The sequence below is a fragment of the Ogataea parapolymorpha genome, chromosome IV (genome assembly GCF_000187245.1).
Source record: "Ogataea parapolymorpha DL-1 chromosome IV, whole genome shotgun sequence".
In the NCBI taxonomy this organism is placed as follows: Eukaryota; Fungi; Ascomycota; class Pichiomycetes; order Pichiales; family Pichiaceae; genus Ogataea; species Ogataea parapolymorpha.
Window position 1 is genome coordinate 254633 of NC_027863.1, and position 24037 is coordinate 278669.

Genomic DNA, 24037 nt, shown 5'->3' on the forward strand with positions numbered 1-24037 from the left:
ACGAGTAAGCAGGTGCTACACAAAGGACCTGGACACGCAATGTGAGCAAATTATTAGTATAGAGAAGGAAGAGGTGATGGATAGGCTGGATCGTGTGCAGCGCAGTTATGAGAGCATCAAGGCCGTCGATAGGACGAGATACATGGACCAGATAAAACGGCTGGAAGCTGAGATGGCCGAGGTTGCGCAGCACTTTGCCTCCTCAAAAGAGCGAACTGACCGTCTCGTGACAAAAATCAAGCGAATAGAAAAAATGATGCAGCTGAAAGACCGGTTATTCGACCCGAAAACGTTCCATTATGATCATTACAAAGAGCTGTACCAATATGGCATGCGCAAGGACGCTAAGGAAACGAGCCCGCTGAAAGAGCAGCAGTTTCTAAGTCTCGAGCAGGAGATAGGGGAGCTACACAGACAGCGGTCCACCAGCATAACGCGAATCCATAACCCGACCCACTTGCTGGTCCACGAGGAGCCCGTCACGCAGATCTCGCAAACTGTCGCCACCGCGACGTCGCCGCAATTAGACCACGATGTGTCCACCACGTTGCGTGGGTACGTTAAGTAGCTTTTATCCATCCCAACTGTTGCGCCATGTTCTCGAATATGGCGCTCAGTGTACTTTCGCCGTACAATGTAATCAAGTCCCCACGCTCTTTCCACTCGTTCTGTCTCTCTATAAGCTCGTTGAATGTGGGGTCGATCGGAACGCTCCCCAAAAACGGCAGATCCAAACTCTTCGCCAACGCCTCACCCCCACCCGAGCTGAAAATATTGGTGCACTCCGCACAATGCGGGCATACAAATCCTGACATGTTCTCCACCAGCCCCAGCACCTTGAAATTCACTTTTTGGCAGAAATTCAGCTCCTTCCTCACGTCGTTAATAGACACCAGCTGCGGCGTCGTCACGACAACCGCGCCGTCCACGTTGTCGCAGTATCTCAACTCCTCCGCAATGGCAATGTGCTCATCAGAGGTGCCCGGAGGCGTGTCTATAAGCAGATAGTCCAGATGCTCCCACTGAACGTCCTTAATAAACTGGCGGATCATGCCAGTTTTTTTAGGTCCCCTCCACACAACGCTGTTGCCCCTGTCGCCCAGCAGAAATCCGAGCGACATCACAGCCAACCTCTTGGAGTCGTCGTAGTAAACGGGGACCCAGCCCTTCGACGACTGGTGGATTTTGCCCTCCTCTATGCCAAACATCCGGGGCATCGACGGGCCTGTCAGGTCGATATCCAACACGCCGACCTTGTAGCCCTGGCGGACGAGAGTGAGCGCCAGCTGCGTGGTCACGGATGACTTCCCCACGCCGCCTTTGCCCGACAACACCAGCACGATATGGTCGACGTTGTCCAGCATGGATGAATAAAATAATTATTAATTTATTTATTACACAGCCTTGCGCCGGTCAATTTTCCCAGATACGCTGATAATAGTTGAGCCAATTGAGACCCAACACCTTGCGCATTCTCTCGGCCGTCCAGCCGCGTCTGGCCATGGCCACGGCCAGCTCCTCGCGGTCGGCCAGCTTGCCCAACGGCTTGACGACCGGTGCGCTGCCCCACTCGGTCATCTTGCGCGCGTAGCCCTTGTCCTTGTTGCACCACTCCAGGAACGGCGACGGCCGGGCGTGACCCTCCGACGCGTCGGACCCAATCCCGACAAGATCTTCCCCCACAAGGTCAATGAAATATTCCAACACCTCCACGTAATCGTCGATCGTGCTGTCGTTGCCCTTCTTCATGTGGGGACCGAAATTGGAAGCAGCAACCATGCCGCCCTTGGCCCCCAGCGCCCGGATCTCTTCATCGGTCTTGTTGCGACCAGACTCCTTCATCCCGGACGGCAACACATGCGAGAAGCACGGCGGCTTGCGCGCGTACTCGATCGTGTCCATCGTCGTCTGGTGCCCGACATGCGACAAATCGCACACGATCCCCAGAACGGCCATGTGGTCCACCACCTCTCTGCCAAAACCAGTCAGCCCAGAGTCGCGCAACTCGGTGTAGCCGGCACCGGAGTAGTTCTGCGTGTTGTACGTGAGCTGCATTTGGCGGACATTGAGATCGCGGAACACACGCAGGTAGTCCAGCTGGTCCTCAATGCCGGAGGTGTTCTGGAAATTCAGGATGACGCCTGTTTTGTTGAGCTTCTTCGCAGTGTAGATGTCTTCAATGCTAGTGATCTCCATGATTAGGTCGCTATATTCCTCGTACCACTTTTTCCACTGAACAATATTGGCAATGGTGCCTTTAAAGTCCTCCCAAAGGCCGCAGGTGCACGAGACGACGGTGATGCCGCCCTTGCGCCAAGCCTGGAAAATTTCTGGTCCCCAATTGGAAATGTTGAGTGAGTCGATGTGGATGGACTCGCGGTAAAGTTGGCGGGCTTCGTCTTCAGAAAGCATGTTCGGAGAAGAAAAAGTTGTTTAGTAAGTTTTTTTGCATGGGCGGAGTTTTTGCTGCAGGAAAACTCCGTTGTGGAGTGTGGCTTCGATAACGGTAGATTAGGTCCAGCTAGACGGCCTGTGCCCCAAGAAGCACCAGGACAAGCTCAGAGACACCCTGAAATGCCCTTTACTTGCTATAGTTGCTGGCTTGCGCGCGCGCGCGCGATTTTTACCCATTTTGCGTCTCCTGATCGTCCTTTCAAATTTGTATCAGGATTGAGGCTGCCTGCATGTCCTATTGTTCGGAATTTGCGTGTATCGTAGCCCAACTTAAAAAAGTTCCTATATAACATCACCCACATCCTTTCTCCAACCCATCACCATGTCTGTTTCCGCGTTCTGGCATCGCCACAAAGGCAAGCTCTGGGATACCCTCGACAAACCTCCCAAGGAGAGATACATGTACTTCAAGATCGACTTCTGGATCCTGACGTACGCTTGCGTGGGGTATTTCTTAAAGACCCTAGATCAGACCAACCTGTCCAACGCATATGCCTCGGGCATGAAGGAGGACTACGGTTTCCATGGTAACCAGTATAATATGGCCAGCAGCACGCTGTTCAACATCGGCTACATTGTCGGCCAGATCCCCAGCCAAATGGTTCTCACCAAAGTCCGCCCATCAATCTGGCTGCCTACGATGGAGCTTCTGTGGGGAATCTGCTGCATGTGTCTTGCTGCAACAAGCAAGTCTCAGGCAGGTGTCAAGCAGGTGTACGCATTGCGGTTTTTGATTGGTCTTTTTGAAAGTACAAGTTATTGCGGTCTTATTGGACTTCTCGGCCAGTGGTACACTCCGTCTCAGTTAGGCAAGCGTGCGGGAATTTTCCAAATCTCGTCCTCGCTCTCTAACATGTTCTCCGGTTATCTTCAGAGCGGACTGCACAGCGGCATGAATGGCGTGCATGGCCTCGCCTCGTACCAGTGGTTGTTTATTTTTGACGGAATTATCACAATTCCGGTGGCCATCTACGGCTACTTTGCAATTCCTGACGCTCCACACGATTCCAAGTCATGGTGGCTGAAAAAAGACGAGAAAGAGCTGGTCATTGCTAACCTGGATGCCGTCAAGCGGCAGCCACGCAAGAAGCTCACGCTTAACTCGATGAAGGCTCTGTTTTTCACCTGGCCCGTTTGGCTGTTCTCCACGGCGTTCATTTTCCACGTCGTGGCCATCAAGCTGTACAGCTACATGAACTTGTGGCTCAAGTCGGAACACTACTCGGTCTCGCACATCAACACTTACCCGACAGCCGGTTATGCGGTGCAGATTGTGTGCACCATCATCATGACGTGGACGTCCGATATCATCGGCAAGAGATGGCCGATGATTGTGGTTTTCTGCACGGTTTCGGTTATCGGGTGCATAATCCTCACTATCTGGCCTACGCATAACCACGTTGCCATGTTTGTCGGCTGGTACCTGCTGTTTGCAGAGACAGGTTGCGGCGTTCTATACATGTCGTGGATTAACGAGACCATGAGCCACTCAGCCGAACAGCGTTTCGTGTGCATCGGCGTCGTCGAGGCGCTCGCATTCACGTTCCAAGCCTGGCTGCCGCTCATCATCTACAACACCACCAACGCACCGTACTTTGGAAGCGGCTACCCGACCGCGCTCGCCTTTTTCGCCGGCGAGGCAGTTATGGGGTGCGCTATTGCCTACTTGCTCTACAAAGAGGCTCACGGTTTCTCGTGGCTGCTCGAGCGCAGAGACAATGACTTCCGTCGGATCACGAAAACAGAGCTCGCCAAGGAAAATAGCGACTCTGAAATCGTGCAGACGTACGAGCATGCAGATGACAAGTACTCGTCTATGTAGCCTGATTAATAACTCCGACACCTTACACCTAGACGGAAAAAAAATAATTTAAAGATCGCACCACACCCCCATATTTGTAATGAAAATTTGTATCATTGGAGCAGGACCAGCGGGCGTGGCCATGGCCAAAGCCGTTGCCATGGAGCCCAGTAGTGACCTGGATATCCATGTCTACGAGAGAAATGCCTCGGCAGGCGGACTGTGGAACTACACAGGCAAGGACAAAGAGAAAGTTTCGTGCACCGTGCCCGCCACGGATCAGCGAAAAGCACGGGAAAACAGCGTCCCAGGCATTCCGTACGTGTCTGCAATGTACGAGCACCTGGAAACCAACATTGTCAAGGACATGATGCGGTACAAAGACGTTCAATTTCCACCAGAGTGCGAAACGTTCCCGACTAGACAGGAAGTCGCCGAGTACGTCCGCAAATACGCCGCTACCATCCCCGAAAACGCGCATTTCCACTACAACAGCACCGTCGTCGCGCTCGAGAAACAAGACTCCTGGCAATTAACTTACAGAAACACCGTTTCCAACGCGCTCTCGACTGAATCGTTCGATTACGTAATCCTCGCCCAAGGACATTTCGACCTGCCCTACATCCCAGAAGTGCGCGGGCTCGAGGAGTGGAACGCTACGGATCCGGCCAGTATCATCCATGCAAAGTACTATAACGACGTGGAACGGTTTGAGAACAAGACCGTCTTGGTGGTTGGAAACTCTGCCTCCGGCATCGACATTGCCACGCAGCTCACCACGTACGCGGGCAAAGTGGTCATCTCGGCTGCATCGCCGTCGCCCGTCGCCGATATTCTCATCGACAACGTTGCGCAGATCGGCAAAGTCGACGAGTACCGTGTCGCAGACAGGTCGGTCGTCACCGTCGACGGCGAGACGGTCTCTGGGGTGGATTACGTAATCTTCTGCACGGGGTATCTGTACAGCATTCCATTTCTGAAGTCGTACACTGAGGGGGAGCAGGCAATATTGACGACTGGCGAGCATGTGCGGTATGTGTACAAGCAGATGTTCTATATTCCGGATCCGACGCTGATCAACGCTGCGCTGCCGAAGAACATCATTCCGTTCCCGTTTGCAGAGTGTCAGGCGCAGTATGTGGCGCGGGTGATTAGCGGCCGCGAGCGGCTGCCCTCGCAGGAGCAGATGATGCGGGAGTATGCGGAGGAGGTGGCTGTAAAGGGCGACGGCAAGGGATTCCACGATTTGAAGTTCCCGGCGGACGCGGAGTATTGCAACCACATGTTTGAGCTGATTGAGAACTCCAAGTCTGACGGGTTTGTGGCTGAGTATTGGGACGAGCAGCGCAAGGACCTGCGTTCACGCACGGGCCAGATCAAGGCAAAGCGTCTGGAGCGGATTGTGGCGCATGCGCAGCAGCTGCGACAGAAGCATGAGAAGTTCCGGCTGCTGCGTGGCTAGTGTCGAGCAGTAGGCGGCGCAAACGTGCTTTGTTGCGCTCAAAATCGAGGTAGCACAAACCGTGCAGCAGCGAGTCGGCCACGTCGTCGCCCTTTTTGCGCGACTCTGCCGCGTCGATTTTGTAGACAGAATTGATAGAGTTGAGATACACCATCTGATCGTAGAGGTGCCGCGACGGGGACCGCGCGACGGGCAGTTTTGGCGGCGATTCCAGTTTGTAGCACGCTCCAAGCGCGAACGGGACCTCATGCGAGCCCTGTCCCGCCAGCAACAAGTCCATCCAGCGCGCAACTTTGACCATTCGCTCGGTCTTCGAGTCCTTGCCGCCTGTCCAGTACGACGCCATTTTCTGCGGTGACTGGCTCTCCACATGGCAGCTACCCTTGGCCAATATCGTGGCTACCAAAATGCTTTCAAGAATATTGCTCTTTAAAATGTGCTCAAACACATTCTTGTTGCCCATTGTGCGAAACCGCTGTCGCTCCACCACCACCACGTCGGGCACGTCGCTGGCGTACACGAGATCGCGCACCACGTGACCCATGATCTGGCTGTAATTGACTGGCGTGAAATCCTCGTTTTCGATGCCGGTGTACTGATGTAGGTCCATTTTGTACCACTGCATGAGCGACGGCAGGCCGTGCTCTTCCAGCGTCTCTAGTCTGAACCGGCTGAACGAGAAGTTGCGCAGGCCCACGTCGATCGCGAGCACATGAAAGGGTTCTTTCAGCAAAGAGGGTTGGTCGAGGGCACGACCTAGCGACTCGGCAAGCTCGCCTTTCGTACCGGACATTGCAATTCCGCAACTGTGCGCTGTCTGTCTCAGCCATTCGCCCTTAACATTATTCCTGATTATATATCTAGTCAGCAGAGATCTCAGATCATGACACATGTAAATAAATAAATAAATAAAAAAATATTTATTTTATTTTTTATTCTCTTTTGTTCCCTGGATGGATACAGTTCTGTGAGAAATACAAAATTACATCCGATACACTTTCCCGCCGCCAAAATGGCCTACCTCACACTGCCGCCGGAGTTTGTTCCGGAAGCGAAAACCGTCATCAATTGGGTCATGTCGTTCACGCCGCTGGTGTCGTACGGAACGACCTTGCTCAGCATCCGCCGCAAAAAATCCTCCAAGGGTTTTTCTATAGACATCTGTGCGACGATGCTCATTGCATCAACACTTCGGATCTTCTACTACATCAACGAGCCGTTCGAGATCAGTCTTCTTAGACAGTGTTTTGTCATGATCTTCATACACGTCCTCTTGCTGAGGGTGGCCATCAAATACAGAGACCCTGCCGAGACGGCGTATCTGCGGTACGAGGAATCATGGCCCGAGTTTTTCAGGTCGGCGTGGAACGCTGCCTGGAATCCCACGGACGAGGGTTCTGTTTATGGCGACCCTTTAGAAAAAGCCTCGAACGCGGCTGTGCAATACGTCAGACGGGTATCTGACTTTTGCGGCCGGCTTTTCCTCCGGTTACTGTTTCTGTACGACGCCCGCTACATCAGGCCGTTCAGGTTCTGGCAGTGGGACGGGTATTCGCAATACATGCAGTTCCTCGGGGGCTTAGTGCTAAGCTTGACTGCGGTCCAGCTCGTATTTGGCAAGACCGAGTGGCTGGGGCTGGTGTTTGCATCCTGCTCGTTTCTAATAGAGAGCACGTTGCCGCTGCCGCAGATCCTGCTATTTCAGCGGTCGAGAACCGTGGAAAACTTCAAAACCATACTTCTGCTCAGTTGGCTGGGTGGAGACCTCACGAAAATCAGCTACCTGGTGTACGGCACAGATAACGTGGGTTTTATTTTCGTGGCTGCTGCTGTCTTCCAGATGAGTCTGAATTTGGTCATCACATACCAGTTCTTCTACTTCAAACACATGGACACGGTTAATTCGCGGCAGGTGATTCCGCTAAGCCACGCCAAAGAGGAGATCCCGATGGAAGAGTTCCGTGCTCCAGCCACATTTTCTGCCTCGTCGAGCCGCGGCCCATTTTCTCCGATCTCATCGTCGCAGTTCCCGTCTCCGGCCACCACGCCGATCCTGAACCCCAAAATCGACCATACGCGTTCCAGATCAAGCACATTCAACGAGCATGAAGCGAAAATCAACAAAAGTCTGCGCAAGGCGAGCCTGAGCAGCAGCGTCAACCTGGAGACGATGAAGGAGCAGAGTAGCAAACTAAATTATTAACATACAAACAATGAAGGTATATCAAACATAACTCAGACATTATTCATTTTTTCCGTTTCTAGTCTCTCATCGTTGATCTTCCACCAGAACTCGAAAGTCCCCGTCTCGTCGTTAAAAGTGTCCCTGCTCACCTCCCATGGCTTGGGGGTGATGATGTAGTGGATATTTTTGATTTCGTCGATGTCCCAAACATCGGCGTGGCATTTTTTCAAGGTTTTCAGACAGTTGTACTTGTACGACAGTCCCAGCCAGCGGTTACGAAACACGTCCGAAAGCAGCTCCTGGTCTGGAAAGTCGTACGACGCCGTTTTTTCCGGTTGCGATAACGTTTTCAATATTTCGTTATAATTGTCCATGTCGGGTTTCACAATCAGCAGGCCGCCATTGCAGGCCTTGAGTCCATACCGTGCATCTGGACCCTTGATGTGGCGGAACTCGTCGTCTATGCGGACGGATTCCTCGATTTTCGCGTGGTAATTAGTGTACGAGCAATTTTTCGGAATCCAGTTTCTCGGATAGTGCTCCAATTTCAAAGGGTTACAAACACACGCTGGGCTGGCGGCAAAGGCAATGTGGTCGTCAAGGTGCAAGTCCATGAGCTCGTCCATGTTGCGGATCACAACCATATCAGAGTCCAATTGGATGACTCTTTGAAACTGCGTGAGCTTGAACGGCTGTAACTTGGACCAGGTATCGTAGAACCTGGAATCGTGGCCAAACTCCTTCGACTTGGTGGGGATCAATGGGTCGACCTGCATGATGGCGATTCCTCGCCGGCAGATCTCCAAAACCGACTTGGGGTCCAGCTGTGAGGTGTACAAGGCAATTAGGGGATATTTGGATTGCGCCCTTTTCAGTGAGAAGTCCAGAGTCAGCAGACCCTCGAGGTACTTCCTGTTTGTGATCAAGGTCGACCACACCTTGGAGTGCATTGACACGTCAGTGTCGGCCGGATAGATATCGTCGGCGGTCATCTAAGCAGCACTCCTGGAAGCCGAAAAACGAACGAATTTTATCAATAGATAATGCGCCACGTATAGATGAGGTAATGGGTGTGGCTTTATCTGTCGTTTTCTGTTCCGGGCACGCAAAAGTGGCCCTCGAACAAAAAAAAAGATTCTTAAAGAAAACAACCAGTTTTTTCCACCCGTCCAAAAAGCAGACCTCAGCCGAAAAGGATCAAACCTACCAGTCTCGATCGGCATCAAGTGCTTTGTTTTTGCAGGCACTAAGGTTTCCTCCGTCAGCCTGACATACATACCCTTCGGAGACTGCTCAACCGTTATCTACTCATCCCACCATGGTGTTGATCAACGGCGTCAAATACGCCTGTGAGCGGTGTATTAGGGGCCACAGAGTCACTACGTGCACCCACGTCGACCAGCCAATGATGATGATCAAACCCAAGGGCCGGCCCTCCACGCAGTGTGCGCACTGCCGACAACAACGCAAGCTGAAGAACGCACACATAGCGTGCACTTGCAACTCGAAGACCAAAGACCACGACGTGGGCTGTGCGTGCCACGTCGACGGCGAGTGCACATGTTCGAAGCAGAAAAAATCTAGCTCGAAGAAGAAGGACGAAGACGCGAAAGATCAAAAATCGAAAATCATGCCTCCCGAGTCACTGTCGCTTAATGTCGACAAGGATAACGTCAACAGTATCATTCAATCGTGGGATATGGCGTCGCCGCCTCTGGGCTCTGAGCCCCACCAGAACGACAGCTTGGTGTCACTGAACTCTGCAACCTCGGACAAACCGTCGCAGGGATTCCAGTACCAGCATTTTACGAAACGACAGGTTGGAATGGACCCGCTCCAGAATTTCCGGTCGTCGACGCCGCAAGGCCAGCAAAAGAAGGCCGGGGAGATCCATGTTCCAGTGGACGAGTACGTTGCGCCGCTGAACACGATGAACAGCAACTTCTCTACTCTCATGAGCAGTATTTCTGCCTCAGAGCCGGTCGTGCCTCCAGCCACTGCGAACGGACGGTCCAAGTCGAACTCTATGACCAGCGAACCGTTCCAGGGCATCAACACGTCCGGGTCTGGTCTCTTGGACAGTTTCGACGACAACAACTCGTCCAAAATGTACCACAACCGCAACAGAAACGTTTCGAGCGGCTCGGTAATTTCGAGTCCACGAGAGTCGATCAACCCTGACTCGTTGTTCCCGCTCTTTCCCCTGATCGGCCCGTCGCAGTCGCACTCGTCGCACTCGTCACTTCCCTCCACGCCGTCCCACCAGAGTTTAAACGATCTGATTTCAGCGCAGCCCGCGGGACAGAAACTGTCGCATACCAACCTGACCTCCCATAATAGCAAAAACCACCATAATTACCCGCAAATGCTCAAGAAAAACCTCACAGGCTCGTCTACCCACTCCAGCGGATCGCTGAGCCACTCGCACCACCATGGAGTCCACGGCCACTCTCACCAGTCGCACTATTCGCCGTATCCTCAGCACATGATGGGCCAGCAGCCTCGCAGATCCAACTCGTTTTTGTCCGTTTCGTCGTCCAACACGGTGAACTCGTCGCTGGGGTCGCCGAGCTCGATTTTGACTAACGAAAGACCGCCATTGGTGAGCGCCAACTCCACTGACTCGCTGAACGGGTTCCAGCTGACGAACGCGAAAACAAACACCACGCTGATGGACGATCTGTACCAGACTAGAACCTACACGGAATCCGGAATGAAGCCATTCTCCATAGTCCCGGAGGAGGAAGATTCTGGCTCGACGCCTGCGTCAGATGTGTCGCAGCTGCGCACCGTTCAGCACAAGGTTAATCCGGCTTTCGACCCAAGCGCGATAGGCACGATTCCGCTGACCACCTCCTCTGCCCTGCCGAACGCCACGGACCAACGAACAGAGGCCACCGCTGCTCAGACAGACTACTCGAGCTATTTGGGCAACATAGATTATCTTGACAGTCTGCTGGAGCAGTCCGCCGACCAAGCGGATTTGTCCAGCTTCATCGACCTCCAGGGCACCCAGACACAGGAGCAAGCCTAGATATAGACTTGTGTATAATTAACTGGTTTTTTACGCGCGGTTGTGAGTGAGTGTTGCCGTTAATATTTAATTTAATTTATATTTTCCGGATAATTGATGCAATCATCCCAGAAGCTTGCTTCCAAGCTGGACACCTTGGCGAAAATGTCTGCCAGGGTGTCTAAAAGTTCGCCTTTATCGAACCCCTCTTCGTGCTGTTTCCTGCTGACGTACTCGTCGAAGTACTCATTGAGGACCTGCTCGCCGCGTTTGCAGGCGTCCAAATACCACGGAGCCACGTAGTCGCTGAGCCAGTCGCGGTAGATTTTTTGTGTCGCAGAGCCGGCGTCCACCTGGTACGACAGCTTGCCATTTTCTGCTTCTTCCTGCAATTTGCGTGCCACCATGAGGGCCTTGGCGTTGTTTTCTGGATCTGCTACCAAAAATTTCGTGCCATTATTCAACGCGTTGGCAGCAGCATGGTTGTATCCAATCAAACATGGCATCAGCGCGGTCTTGCACAGCAGCCAGTCGTGTGTTTTCTCGTACAACTCCACCAAATAGTTGATATAGTTCAGCGTCGCACGTCCAGCATCAATTTCCTCGAGGTCTAGGTCGGGCCATCTGCTTTTCAGCTTTGTTTTGTGTCTCTCCATCTCGGTCTCTATATTGCTCAAAATCTCGTCCACGTACTCTTGCAACTCCTCCGACTCGGTGATGCTGCGCAGGTTCACGTGCACGCGGTGGTAGGCCTGCAGGTAGCGGTAGTCCTGTTTAAGGAAATAATTGAATTTTTCCACCGGCAGCGTGTCTTCCATTGCCTGCCGCACAAACTGGTGATGAGTGTACTTTTGCCAGTGTGGGACGACTTTTTCGTGGTTCATCAGAAACGACAGCAAGCCGGCGTCCTTGCGCACCTCGTGTGGCCGTTTGATTGCCCACGTGTGGTTCAAAGGCCCGTTGGGCTTCACCTCTGCGTGTCTGATGGCCTCGTTGACAAATCCGATAGCGTTTTCGACCGCGGTGGCCAGAGATGCGCCGCGGGCCAGGTAGCACGCCACCGCCGAGCTCAGCGTGCAGCCTGTTCCGTGCAAATTAGGCGAGTCGATATGGTTGGACCGGAAAACGGTGAGTTTTTCTGATCTGTGCTCGTACAGCACGTTCAGAATATACACCGGATTTTCGGGGTCAACAGCCAGATTCTCATTCACCGGGACAAGCCCGCCCTTGAACAGCACGTCGACCTTGAACCTGGACCCCAGCAGGCGCGCGGCCGTATAAAAATCGTCTGCCGTGGTTATGGTGATTTCCTCCACGCTAGGGTCCGAGCTGCGCAGCACAGCCAGCAAAACCTCCACCTCGCGCGAATTCGGGGTAATAAGGGCCGCATGTTGAAACAGCTCCACCGCCTTTTTCAGCGCCCCCACAGAGCTCAGCCGGTCGCCATTCTTCGCCACGAAGACCGGGTCTAGCACAATGGGCGTTCTGGCGGCACGGGCGGCCAGAAACGGCGTGATCACCGACAGTGTCTCGTCCGGCAGCATTCCGAGCTTGATGGCGTCGAGCGCAATCTGGTCGTCGGCAATGGCCACCAATACCTTCTCCACAGTTTCTGCGGGCGTTGTGGTGACGTTGTGCACACCTAGCGAGTTCTGGGCCGTGAGGGCCGTGATACAGGTCACGGCATAACACTTGTGCGCGGTGATGGTCTTCACGTCCGCCTCAATGCCCGCGCCGCCCGACGAGTCAGAGCCGGCAACGGTGAGAACCCGCGGAACGTGCACAGGCGCCAATTCGCCGCTCAATTGGTCGCACAGATCAACAAGACGTGCCATTACCTCGTAAAACAAAAAAAAATCAATGGCCTCCATTTTTTATACACAATGCACTGCCCGGTTTGCGGATTCTACATCTACAAATTGGAGCCTATTTTGCTGTACGCCTCGGCAAAGCCGTCGACCAGCGCAGCGAGCCCAATGGCGCCGGGATCCGGCAGCCCGCCCTCGGCCTCAAACGGTTTGAACTCCTCCTCGCTAACGTAGGACGCACGGCCAAACTTAGCCTTGAGCTTTCTCGTTGACTCTGCTCCCTCGTGGCACGCCTTGTTAGCCCGGTTGAGGTCACCCTTGCTGGCCGCAAACTGCTCCACGAACGGCGCAAGCGCGTCAATCAGTGTCCGGTCGCCAGCACGAGCCCGTGTGTATCTGTACAGCGAATCCAGGGCGTCCTTGAGCGATGCAGCCAGGATTTCTGGCGTCACCTCGTATCCGCCCTGCTGGAGCTCTCTGTCCTTGAGCGACTTGGCCAGTGCAGAGATGAAGATCGAGTAAAGCCCGCCAGAGGTGCCTCCCATGGCCGTCTCAACAACGTCTGTGATCTGGGTCAAACTCCGAACACCGTCTGTGATCTCCAGCTTGTCGGCAGCCAGCAGGTCCAGGATCGCATGCGCGCCGTTGGCCAGCGTCTCGCCGCAGTCGCCGTCGCCCGCAACCGTGTCGTACAGCGTGATCTTTGGCTCCTTGGTCAGCAGCTTCTTGCACCCGCTCTCCAACACAGCCTTGACTGTGCTGCTCGAGAACCGCACTTTCGAGGTCGCCGACGCGTCGCTCACTGGCGGAGCGTCGATAACAAACGACTCGGACTTCGCCGCCCATTCTGCCGTTGTGTACGACGAGTTCCATCCAGGAACCTTGGTTGGGTAGTCCAGACACTCGAAAACCTCCTTTCCCCCCGCCTTGGTCACGTTCAGCAACGTGATCGAAAAACCAGGACCGTCTAGCGACGTGGTGTACGCGCCCGTGTACACTCTTGCTGGCTTGATCTTGTAGTCGGTGGCCAGCTGCTCAACGACAGTGTTCTGGATAGCGTACAGTTCGAGGTTCGACGTGCCGCCCAAATTGTTGATCATCAGCACAACCTCGTCCGACGAGTCGAAGTCCACATAGTTTCTCTCCTCGTCGCTCTTGTCGAGCAAGTACTTGAGCAGATCTGCCACAAGCGTGTCGATGGTCGGGATCGGCGAAACACGCTTGATGCCCGACTCATTGTGGATCCCCATGCCCACCTCGATCTCGTCCTCCTTGAGCAGATGTTTCTGCTCGTCCTCGTCGTCGGACTCGGACTCGTGGTGTCTGTTACCCGGAATAGTGCAGTGGTCGAGCGACGCGCCGATGGTCACCAGATTGGCCACCACGGCCTCGCCCAGCTGGTACACCTCGCTCAACGAGGCTTTGTTCGAGTCCTTGGCGGCCTTGGCACCGACAATCTTGTGCACAAGACTCGTACCGGCCAGACCACGTCTGCCCACCATACCGTTCTTGGTTCTGCCCACAGAAACGTCGTCCTGGACAATTAGCAGCTCCACGGGGACGCCCTCGGCCTTGGCCCGCTCGGCAGCGAGCCCGAAGTGCAAAATGTCGCCGGTGTAATTTTTCACCACAATTAGCGTGCCTTTGTTTGAGGGCTTTGCCTTCAAACCTGAGACAATCTGCTTTGTAGAAGGCGAGGCGAAAACAAAGCCAGCCACTCCAACGTCCAAACAGCCTTCACCAACAAAGCCAGCGTGCAATGGCTCGTGGCCAGAGCCTCCGCCAGACAGGATCATCACCTTGTCTGGCTTGGAGTGCTTGTTGATCACCACACGCTCGGATTCGATGAATTGGAGGTCCGGATTGCCATGACACAGGCCCTTGAGGTGCGCATGGACCAGGTCTTGCTTGTAATTCCAGTGTTTGCTCGACATGCTAAAGAAAAGAAGGATGAGAAATGCTGGGTCGAGCAGTTTATTTTATTGGATACCCGGGGTTGCCAAGGTCGGCTAAGTTTCTAATAGCGGGGAAATTAGCCCCATAGTCTATGGAAAAAGATACCCGGGGAAATAACCGTATGGGGAAAAACGAGGTGCGCCAACCAGTTTTCCCAATACGCTCTCCCCCCACCACCGACCCCCCACCTTTCGCTTCTCTCTCTCTCCGATCACGTGACTCTATGTCACGCGATCTGCCCCCCCTGGTGCGCCCCCGATAAAAATCAAAAACAGACACCCTCATTGCATGGCCCTCCGCAGTATATCGTTCAACCAGGACTACACGTGTCTTGCTGCCGGCTTCGACGCTGCGTACAAGGTGTACAATTGCGACCCGTTCGGCGAATGTTTCCAGAAGGCCGACGATGGCGGCGCAAACTTGGTCGAGATGTTGTTTTCGACGTCTCTGATCGCCGTTGTTGGGATCGGCGACAAGCCCGCTAACACGATGCGCAAGCTGAAAATTATCAACACGAAACGCAAGGCGGTGATCTGCGAGCTCACGTTTCCAACGGCGATTTTGTATGTCAAGATGAACCGCAAGCGGCTGGTCGTGGTGCTCGTGGACCAGATCTTTGTGTACGACGTGTCATGTATGAAGCTGTTGCACAGCATTGAGGCCAGCGCGGGCTCAAATGACCGGATTATTTGCGACCTGTGTGCGGACGACGAAAGCGTGCTTGTGTTCCAGCAGTCGGGGAGTTCCGACGAGCTGGCCGCCAATGCCGGCACGGTGGTGGTTTTTGACGCGCTGGAGATTCAGCCCATTAACGTGATTGAGTGCCACAAGTCGCCGCTACAGCGGATCGCGGTCTCGAAGGACGGTCGACTGCTGGCGACGGCGAGCGTTAAAGGCACCATTGTGCGTGTGTTCCGAGTGGCCGACGGCAGGAAAGTGCACGAATTCCGGCGCGGGAGCTACACGGCGCAGATTTCGTGTCTGAGCTTCAACGTGGACGCGACGGTGCTGTGCTGCTCGTCCAACACCGGCACCGTCCATTTCTTCCGACTTGACGACGTCAACCGACGCCGGTCGACGGAGTCGATCGACGCAGACGTTGACAGCTCGGAAACGCTGCCCCGCGAAAGCAGCATCACCGAGGAGGAGTCGAGCGAGATCAACCGGCTGATCAACAGCCAGCTTGGCGGCCACAACGGGTTTGCCAAGAAAAAAAGCGCCGAGTCGCTCAAGAACTTCATCTGGTCGAAGTCCAAGACGTACCTGCCGTCGCAGATCAACTCCATTTTGGAGCCCAAAAGAGACTACGCGTTCATCAAGCTGAGCACCGAGGTGGAGAGCGTGGTGGGGCTTGTTGACAACAACTGCTACGTGGCGACGCGAGCGGGCGATTTTTTCGTCTACTCTGTGCAGCCCGGCCAGTGCGTGCTCCTCAAGCACTATAAAATAGAATAAGACATTTTTGAAACATCACCATTTTTTCTCATGGCCACTGCTCAGAACAGGTCCACGGAGCCCACACCGTACCTGTGTCTCAAGTCGCGCTGGCTGCTTGCTGTTTGGAATGAGTGGACGCTTTTTGGGGGCCTGGTGCTGGCCATCGTGCTGCTAAACGGCTGCTCCGCGTCGTCCAGTTCCAAATCATCCAGCTCGTTACTAAACACGTCTCTTTCGATTGCCTCCAACACAGACCTCCAGAACGTCCAGTCTGTGTTTCTGGACGACTTGAAGATTGTGGTGGCTAGTGATCTGACGGCTGAAGCTGCGTACCTCAACTCCACTCTAAACGACACAATCACGACAGCATACAAGGCGATCGCCGCCATCGACCTGCGCCCAATTTTGCAGCAGCTCGCCGACTCAATCAACGACACCGTCACGTCATCGCTGGCATCCCAAAACAGTGAGCTAGAGTCGCTCAAGTCGACTCTAAATTCCCAGGCTGTGTATGTTGGAACCTCAGTGAGTCTGGACAAAATGAATATAAATTATACCTGGATCGGCAGCTATCTGGCAAACGAAATACAGAACCGCACGATAACCAATGCCTACGAGAAGCATTTTAGGAACCTCCCCGATTACTTTGCTTTCTTCGACTCTCTCACAACAGAGACGCTCCAAAACGTTTCTGCTGCATTTGACCTGGTGGATTTGTCCGGCCCCGAAATTTATAACTACTCCGTCTCGAACGCGTCAGCTCTGCACCTGACATACTTGAGCTCTACGACTTCTAAAAAATCCAAGGCCGTGTACGTCCTCGTTGCATTGATGGTTGTTTTCGTGGTAGCACAGATGCTGCTTGACTGGCTGCGCTTCGCACATGAACAGAAACAGGCGACGTGTTTTCCGCTCGAAGCCACCGAAAAGACCGACTTCTTGGAGTACACGTTCCGAGCCGTCGATTTCGAGGCATTTAAGCTCGCAGAGGTGCTTGCTGCATTTTTTGGGGACAGCACCAGACTGAATTTTCTTGCATCGTTCTGGCTCGGGGTGCGGTCCAATGCAAAAAATCTGGGAAAATACATCGTTTTTTCACTGATTCTATATTCCTGTTGGACGCAGAACACTTCGTCTTCAGTGGACGTTTCTCTGAGCGGAAACACGCGTCTGCACAATACGTCGCACACGCTGAAGACAGATTTTGGATTTGGCTCAGAATCGCTTCTGGCCGATATCCGAGAAATTTACGACGATTTCGGGGCCCACGTGCGACAATTCCTTGACGACGAAGGCCTAGCGCCGTTCGTGTCGTATGACAGGCCAAACTCCTCGTTTTTGGCCGACTTTAGCTGGCCCGACGAAATGGCAACAGAGCTGACTGTCGCTGTGAATAGCACGGTTTCGCAGGCCAAACTCCACCTTGTCCAACCAGCCGCCAGCCCAAATGCCCGCCCACTGCTGTACTACGCGTTTGCGCTCTGCGTGGGGGCCACGTTCACGATGGTGGCCATCAGCGTCTACACGCTCCGCTAGCGAAGGGGAGTTACCCGCACGTAGTTTTCGTTAAATTTTTTTGAAAATTTAATTCAAGAGCATTGATCCTAAGAAGCACCGACTAGCCGACATCGCTGCTGAATTCAAGACACAACGGGCGTTGTAGATTTTGGTACATTGAGATGTCGCATAGGAAGTTACAACAGTAAGTGTGGACAAAAGCCGGGTCTGGGCGATGCTGGGGCCTGTAAACAGGGAAAAAGGGGCCAGGGGTCGTTTGGAACCCGAGACTCGACACGGTTTACTAACGGGCCAGGGAAATTGACCGCGTGTTCAAGAAGATCGGGGAGGGGCTGGAGATATTCAACACTCTGTACGAGCGCCACGAGAATGCCTCGAACGGCTCGCAGAAAGAGAAACTGGAGAACGACCTCAAGAAGGAGATTAAGAAGCTGCAGCGGTTTCGAGAACAGGTGAAGAATTGGCAGGCCACCAATGAGGTCAAGGACAAGGAGCGGCTCAACGAGAACCGTCGGCTGGTCGAACAGGCGATGGAAAAGTACAAGGTGGTAGAGAAGGGGTCGAAGACAAAAGCGTTTTCTGACGAGTCGCTGGCCAGTTTTGACGACCCGCAGGAGGACAACGAGGCGATCGAATTTGTGCGGGAGACGCTGGATGAAATTCAACGTCAGGAAGAGGCGCTGGAGAGCGAGCTCGACAAACTGGGCGCCAAGAAGGGCAAGAAGACCAGTGCCGTCGACGAGCGCAAGTCCGAGATTGAGGATCTGCTGGAGATCCACCAGTTCCACAGAGAAAAGCTCGAGGTGGTATTGCGATTGCTTGAGAGCCATGTGTTGCGGCCCGAGGACATAATGAATATCCAAGAGGACATCAAGTATTATTTGGAAGAGAACCAGGATCCGGACTTTGTGAATGACGACACCATCTACGACGACTTGAACCTGGAAGTCGATGAGAATACGCTTATTGACGGCAGCTCTGCGCAAAACGGCACGCACAAGGAGGAGGAGTCTGTTCTTGCGTCGACGGCGCCGATCTCTGTGTCTGTGCCCGACACCACGCCTCAGAAGAAGAAGGAGAGCACGCCTACACCGTCCACCGTTCAGGCCTCGCCTGTGGCGACCGCCAAGCCACCGGCCCCTGTGAAGCCTGTGCAGACGCCGCCGGTGAGCGTGCCCAAGATGGCCACGCCGACGACGTCGCTGGCCAATTTGGCCGGCACTTTATCGTCCGTGAGCACGCTGAGCACGCTGAAGCCTGCTCCGGTGCCCGCCAAGCCTGTGGGAGAGCTCAAATGGGCAGCCGCAGTGAGCCAGACCGCGAACGGGCGGCCGAAACCGGAGGAGAAGCCTGCCACGCCGGCCACGCCGCTCTCGACGCTCAACACCAACGCGCTGAACGCCGCCAGTGTGCTGGAGGCGCTGAAAAAACAACGACCTCAGGACGGAGCGTCGCACAGCAACCCTGAGTCCCGGACGGCGTCCAGCACGGCGGGCGTTGGGTCTGCTGGGTCCGGCGACGTTTCCAACGACCCAAACTTCCGGTTTCTGCCTCCAGGCATCCAGAGCACGATCCTGTCGTTTGTGATGGCCAGAAACCGGCCAGAGTCCGAAAAGACGCCGTCGCTGTCGAGCGTCGGCGCCATGCTTGCCGTTCCCCGTCGCTTCTCGCCGCTCAGCGAGGGAACGTATCCGCCGGGATTGGAGGCACAGCGGGTTTCGGCGATCTGGAATAGCGTGCGCGTGAGCAACAACATCGAGATCGACTCGCAGAACGTCGACACCGCCACGCTGTTCTATGCCTACTACTACGCCCTGTCACAGAAAGAAAGAGACGTCGCCGCGTCGGTGCTGGCCTCCAGGCTCTGGAGAGTCAACAACGACAAGACGATGTGGTACCAGCGTCATTCGCAAGTGAAAGTGTCGGGCGACGGCTTTGAGATCTCCGACTTCAACGTTTTCGACGCGGAAAAATGGAGCTTCTACGAAAAGAAGAACCACAGGGTTGACTACTCCCAGTTTGGAAAATCCTAGGTGCGTATATAATTGAATATTGAGGTAGTAACTACTCGCTAAATTCCTCTTCACTTTCTGCCTCGCTTTCTGCCTCGCTCGAAATCTTCACCTTCTTCTTCCGCTGAATGTTCTCCTCCTGCTCCTTGCGTCTTCTCTCCTTTTCCTTGCGACGGACAGCGTGGATCTGCTCCAGCTTGTTAATTTCCTTGACACTCTTTTTAATCCGCGAATGGTACAGCACCTTACCGTCACAAACGCCTTCCTCGATCTTCACCAGCTCCAGCTTCATCCGTGGACCGATCTCGGTCAGTTTCACTGCCTTCTTACGCTTGCCCCCTTCCTCGGCAGCACCCTTGGTTTTCACTGCAACGTCCTCCTTCACCTCCACCACGGCGTCCTCCTCCACTTCTGAATCAGAGGTGAACCCGGCCTGGGCATACGGATCGAGAATGATGTCGGCAACGTCGTCGACTTTCGACAAATTAGGCAGTTTCTTATTCGTTTTCTTGTGCACCTTGACCAATTTTTTCACGTTCTTTGAGACATCAACCAGTTTCGTGTCGATAACATAATGACGAAGGTCGACCAGCCCCGTCTCCTTGTCCTTTTGTAACAGCAAAACTCTCTTAATGGTGCTGACCTTGGTGTTCTGTGGGGAAATTGGCGGGAACATGTTTTGGAACATGGTGACCATCAATTTTTCGTGCTGCTCTGCTTCTTTCGGATTAGTAAACCCACTCATCACAAGCAACGGAGGGTTCAGAAACTCCGGACCAGACTTGCTCACGCTCTTGGGCATCTTCTGATAGCGCGCAACGTCTTTGCAAAGCGAATATTCGTGGATCTTGAAGTTGATGGTGGGGCCCCGGGGCATTGCTGAAAAACGAAGCTGGGTGGACCCTGTCTCCTCGTTCTGGCTGAAAATCATCAATTGCGAGATTCCGAGCGGCCCTGCCATCACAACAAAGTCCTTGAGCTTGTTGCGGTTACGCTCGCGAAGATTGATCGCCGTGTGAGGAAGCATCATGATCCTGGTGTCTCTAACTAGTTGTGTAAGGGTGTGGTTGTGTAAAGCTGTCCCCAGATGAATCACCATCGAGCGGGGGATCTTGGCCAGCTGATCCTCGCTCAGCTTGACATGGGTTCTCTTTTTTTGCTGGGTTGTTAGTAATTCTGGGCAGTTGTACGTACTCTTCTTTTCGCCATGATGAAAAGATCGGTCTAAATAAATTTTCAAAATATTTTTGAAATATTTTAGAAATATTTTCAAAAAAAAAAATTTAGTTTATTTAATGTCTCCTACAAAGATATCTCGCTCTGGCAATGTAGCCCCTAAAAAGGCCGTGTCTGCCAAAATCGACATTGATTCGCTGAAGCAAAAGCTCACGGCTAACAAGATGCAGGAAAAATTGGACGGAACGCAACCAGAGGAACCGGAAGACAAACAAAATGAACAGCAGTCTGAACAGGACGAGTCCACCAAGCAAGTGACATTGTTTAAAGAACTCGGCTTGCAGCCTGACATTCTCGATGCCATTGAAAAGCTCAACTTCTCCACACCAACTCCTATCCAAGCCCAGTCTCTACCGCACAGTTTGCAAGGCCGCGACATTATTGGTATTGCGCAGACTGGATCCGGTAAAACGGCCGCTTTTGCCATTCCCATCCTCCAGGCATTGTGGGAAGCGCAGACCCCATATTTTGCCTGTGTTCTAGCTCCAACCAGAGAGCTGGCGTATCAGATCCGTGAGACGTTCGATGCTCTGGGAGTGAACATGGGACTCAGGTGTTCTACTATTGTCGGAGGTATGGACATGATGGAACAGGCCAAGGAACTGATGCGGAAGCCTCACGTGATTGTGGCCACTCCTGGACGTCTGATGGATCATCTGGAGAACACCAAGGGCTTTTCACTGAAGGCTTTGAAGTATCTTGTTATGGACGAGGCCGATAGACTGCTCGATATGGAATTTGGGCCTGTGCTGGACAGAATTCTCAACATCATTCCACGCGAGAGAAAAACGTACCTATTTTCTGCCACATTGACTTCAAAAGTCGAGAAGTTGCAACGTGCTTCGCTCATAGACCCCGTCAAAATCGCCGTCAATGACAAGTATTCGACGGTCGACACGCTGATCCAGACACTAATGGTGGTCCCCGACGGGTACAAAAATACCTATTTGATTTACCTTTTGAACGAGTACGTGGGTAAGTCGGTTATAGTCTTTGCGAGAACATGCGCCCATGCGCAGAAAGTTGCTCTTCTGGCTAGAATTCTCGGGTTTTCTGCCATTCCGCTACACGGCCAGCTTACCCAGGCCCAGAGATTGGGAGCTCTCAACAAGTTCAAGTCTGGAGATAAGCAGATTTTGGTGGCCACCGACGTTGCTGCCAGAGGACTGGATATTCCGTCTGTCGACCTTGTGGTGAACTATGACATCCCCACCGATTCCAAGGCGTACATTCACCGTGTTGGAAGAACTGCTCGTGCTGGAAGATCCGGTAAATCTGTTTCCCTTGTGACGCAGTACGACTTGGAACTTATTCTCCGGATTGAAAAAGTTATCGACATGAAGCTTCCGAAGGAGGTGCCCAATAAAAACGAGATTCTGGCCTTGCACGATTCTGTCGACAGAGCCACCGCCCAGGCTGTGTCCAAGGTCAAGGAGTTCCACTCCAAGCGCAAATTTAGAAAGAAGGACTGATTTAGGATGCTAATTTATTGGATTAAAATTGTAGCCCTAGTAATAAATAAGGCTGTGAAAATATTTTTTTGGACTAACTTCATGTCTCTGCCTCCTTCTCTCGACGACCTGGTGAAAACCCGGCCGACCAATGGCAAGACGCGGTTTCTCAGTAAGTCTCAAAGGGAGAAGCGCAAGCAGCAGCAGGTAGTGAAGCCTCCCTCTGCTGTTGTGAAGCCGCGACTTCTCAAGAAGAAGGCACCAGATCCAAGTTTTGCGAACTCCTCAAGCAAAAGCAACGGAGACATTAACGATGCTGATTTTGCTCCCATTGTGGATCTGCCCAGGCGTCGTCATGACCTAGAATTCGACGATGTTCATTGGTCAGAAAAAGAGCTTTCCAAAATGACCGACAGAGACTGGAGAATCATGCGGGAGGATTACAATATCAGCACGAAAGGCGGGAAGTTGGAGAATCCTTTGCGTAAGTGGGAGGAAAGCCAGATTTCGCCGCTGATACTCCAACAGTTAGAGGCTTTAGGATACACAGAGCCAACACCCATACAAAGGGCAGCTGTTCCAAACGGACTGACTGGCCGAGATCTGGTCGGTATTGCCGAGACCGGTTCGGGGAAAACGTTGGCGTTTTTGATTCCCAGTGTGAATTACATTTTGCAGTTGCCCCGTCTGGGAAGGTTTGAGGGCCCGTATGTGCTCATTCTGGTTCCCACGAGAGAATTGGCGTTGCAGATTGAGCGAGAGTTTTCCAAATTTGCGTCTCTCGGGTTTGACGTGATCTCGCTGATTGGAGGACACTCGTACGATGAGCATGCTGAAAAGCTGGAGCGAGGCGTGGAGGTGATAATAGCCACTCCCGGGCGGCTGGTGGACTGTCTGGAGCAGCAGCTGGTATCTCTAGATCGGTGCTTTTTCTTGGTGATGGACGAAGCTGACCGGATGATTGATATGGGTTTTGAAAACGATCTCAACAAAATCCTCGAAAGCTTACCAGATGGGTCTGAGAATCCACATTACTTGGGTTCTGGCGAGCCCAAAAGAACCACCATGATGTTTACCGCGACAATGCCGCCGCAGATCGAGAAAATCAGCGCAAAGTACCTGAAAAACCCAGGCACTGTTATGGTGGGCGAGGTTGGCGGTGCGGTCGACAGCGTTCGCCAAGAAGCCATCCAGGTTGATGATTCGGATGAGAAACGGTTGCAAATGCTGCAGAAGGTGCTCACCCGTGGCATTTACTCGCCTCCAATCATTATTTTTGTGAATTTCAGGAAAACATGCGAAATGGTGGCAGAATTTCTGGAGCAGCTGGGATTTAATGCTGTAACGATGCATGGCTCCAAAACGCAGGAACAGCGGGAATACGCCATCCAGCAGATAAAAGAGGGCAGGTCTGACATTTTGGTGGCTACAGACGTGGCCGGGCGAGGAATTGACATTCCGGACGTGTCACTCGTGGTGAACTTCCAAATGGCGAAAAATATCGAGGATTACACACATAGAATCGGACGTACGGGGCGGGCTGGCAAAGAGGGTACGGCAATCACGTTCTGGAGCGCTGCGGACGCGGATGTGCTGTACAACCTCAAACAGATGATCACCAAAAGCCCTGTCAGCAGGTGTCCGGAGGAGCTGAGAAGACACCCTGCTGCACAGAAAAAAATGGTGAAAAATATCGAAACCTGA

General features: G+C 53.2%; 15 protein-coding genes across 15 annotated transcripts; 9 read left to right on the plus strand and 6 right to left on the minus strand.

Moving 5' to 3' along the window:
• Positions 1 to 560: 560 nt before the first annotated feature.
• On the minus strand, positions 561 to 1364 carry HPODL_01031 (Cytosolic Fe-S cluster assembly factor CFD1; the record flags this gene model as incomplete). Its single annotated transcript, XM_014079480.1, has 1 exon — positions 561 to 1364. The coding sequence occupies one exon, from the start codon at positions 1362 to 1364 to the stop codon at positions 561 to 563; it is 804 nt and encodes a 267-aa protein (XP_013934955.1).
• A 49-nt stretch (positions 1365 to 1413) lies between these two features.
• Positions 1414 to 2412, minus strand: HPODL_01032 (membrane dipeptidase; the record flags this gene model as incomplete). The annotated part of the gene is made up of 1 exon (XM_014079481.1): positions 1414 to 2412. The coding sequence occupies one exon, from the start codon at positions 2410 to 2412 to the stop codon at positions 1414 to 1416; it is 999 nt and encodes a 332-aa protein (XP_013934956.1).
• Positions 2413 to 2776: 364 nt separating this feature from the next.
• On the plus strand, positions 2777 to 4276 carry HPODL_01033 (Pantothenate transporter liz1; the record flags this gene model as incomplete). Its single annotated transcript, XM_014079482.1, has 1 exon — positions 2777 to 4276. One exon carries the CDS (start codon positions 2777 to 2779, stop codon positions 4274 to 4276), a length of 1500 nt encoding a protein of 499 aa, XP_013934957.1.
• Positions 4277 to 4355: 79 nt separating this feature from the next.
• HPODL_01034 (flavin-containing monooxygenase FMO GS-OX) lies at positions 4356 to 5717 on the plus strand (the record flags this gene model as incomplete). The annotated part of the gene is made up of 1 exon (XM_014079483.1): positions 4356 to 5717. One exon carries the CDS (start codon positions 4356 to 4358, stop codon positions 5715 to 5717), a length of 1362 nt encoding a protein of 453 aa, XP_013934958.1.
• A 1012-nt stretch (positions 5718 to 6729) lies between these two features.
• On the plus strand, positions 6730 to 7920 carry HPODL_01035 (putative membrane protein; the record flags this gene model as incomplete). Its single annotated transcript, XM_014079484.1, has 1 exon — positions 6730 to 7920. One exon carries the CDS (start codon positions 6730 to 6732, stop codon positions 7918 to 7920), a length of 1191 nt encoding a protein of 396 aa, XP_013934959.1.
• Positions 7921 to 7952: 32 nt separating this feature from the next.
• HPODL_01036 (uncharacterized protein) lies at positions 7953 to 8894 on the minus strand (the record flags this gene model as incomplete). The annotated part of the gene is made up of 1 exon (XM_014079485.1): positions 7953 to 8894. The coding sequence occupies one exon, from the start codon at positions 8892 to 8894 to the stop codon at positions 7953 to 7955; it is 942 nt and encodes a 313-aa protein (XP_013934960.1).
• Positions 8895 to 9220: 326 nt separating this feature from the next.
• HPODL_01037 (uncharacterized protein) lies at positions 9221 to 10936 on the plus strand (the record flags this gene model as incomplete). Its single annotated transcript, XM_014079486.1, has 1 exon — positions 9221 to 10936. The coding sequence occupies one exon, from the start codon at positions 9221 to 9223 to the stop codon at positions 10934 to 10936; it is 1716 nt and encodes a 571-aa protein (XP_013934961.1).
• Positions 10937 to 11007: 71 nt separating this feature from the next.
• Positions 11008 to 12750, minus strand: HPODL_01038 (putative phosphomethylpyrimidine kinase 2; the record flags this gene model as incomplete). Its single annotated transcript, XM_014079487.1, has 1 exon — positions 11008 to 12750. One exon carries the CDS (start codon positions 12748 to 12750, stop codon positions 11008 to 11010), a length of 1743 nt encoding a protein of 580 aa, XP_013934962.1.
• A 77-nt stretch (positions 12751 to 12827) lies between these two features.
• On the minus strand, positions 12828 to 14657 carry HPODL_01039 (Dihydroxyacetone kinase; the record flags this gene model as incomplete). The annotated part of the gene is made up of 1 exon (XM_014079488.1): positions 12828 to 14657. The coding sequence occupies one exon, from the start codon at positions 14655 to 14657 to the stop codon at positions 12828 to 12830; it is 1830 nt and encodes a 609-aa protein (XP_013934963.1).
• A 310-nt stretch (positions 14658 to 14967) lies between these two features.
• Positions 14968 to 16134, plus strand: HPODL_01040 (Autophagy-related protein 21; the record flags this gene model as incomplete). The annotated part of the gene is made up of 1 exon (XM_014079489.1): positions 14968 to 16134. The coding sequence occupies one exon, from the start codon at positions 14968 to 14970 to the stop codon at positions 16132 to 16134; it is 1167 nt and encodes a 388-aa protein (XP_013934964.1).
• Positions 16135 to 16164: 30 nt separating this feature from the next.
• Positions 16165 to 17652, plus strand: HPODL_05183 (putative membrane protein; the record flags this gene model as incomplete). The annotated part of the gene is made up of 1 exon (XM_014079490.1): positions 16165 to 17652. One exon carries the CDS (start codon positions 16165 to 16167, stop codon positions 17650 to 17652), a length of 1488 nt encoding a protein of 495 aa, XP_013934965.1.
• Positions 17653 to 17795: 143 nt separating this feature from the next.
• HPODL_01041 (Subunit of the CCR4-NOT complex) lies at positions 17796 to 19667 on the plus strand (the record flags this gene model as incomplete). Its single annotated transcript, XM_014079491.1, has 2 exons — positions 17796 to 17818; positions 17930 to 19667. 2 exons carry the CDS (start codon positions 17796 to 17798, stop codon positions 19665 to 19667), a joined length of 1761 nt encoding a protein of 586 aa, XP_013934966.1.
• A 31-nt stretch (positions 19668 to 19698) lies between these two features.
• On the minus strand, positions 19699 to 20855 carry HPODL_01042 (SSF2 high copy suppressor of G beta subunit temperature sensitive mutation; the record flags this gene model as incomplete). The annotated part of the gene is made up of 2 exons (XM_014079492.1): positions 19699 to 20805; positions 20841 to 20855. The coding sequence occupies 2 exons, from the start codon at positions 20853 to 20855 to the stop codon at positions 19699 to 19701; spliced, it is 1122 nt and encodes a 373-aa protein (XP_013934967.1).
• An 86-nt stretch (positions 20856 to 20941) lies between these two features.
• HPODL_01043 (ATP-dependent rRNA helicase RRP3) lies at positions 20942 to 22354 on the plus strand (the record flags this gene model as incomplete). The annotated part of the gene is made up of 1 exon (XM_014079493.1): positions 20942 to 22354. One exon carries the CDS (start codon positions 20942 to 20944, stop codon positions 22352 to 22354), a length of 1413 nt encoding a protein of 470 aa, XP_013934968.1.
• Positions 22355 to 22435: 81 nt separating this feature from the next.
• HPODL_01044 (Pre-mRNA-splicing ATP-dependent RNA helicase prp28) lies at positions 22436 to 24037 on the plus strand (the record flags this gene model as incomplete). The annotated part of the gene is made up of 1 exon (XM_014079494.1): positions 22436 to 24037. The coding sequence occupies one exon, from the start codon at positions 22436 to 22438 to the stop codon at positions 24035 to 24037; it is 1602 nt and encodes a 533-aa protein (XP_013934969.1).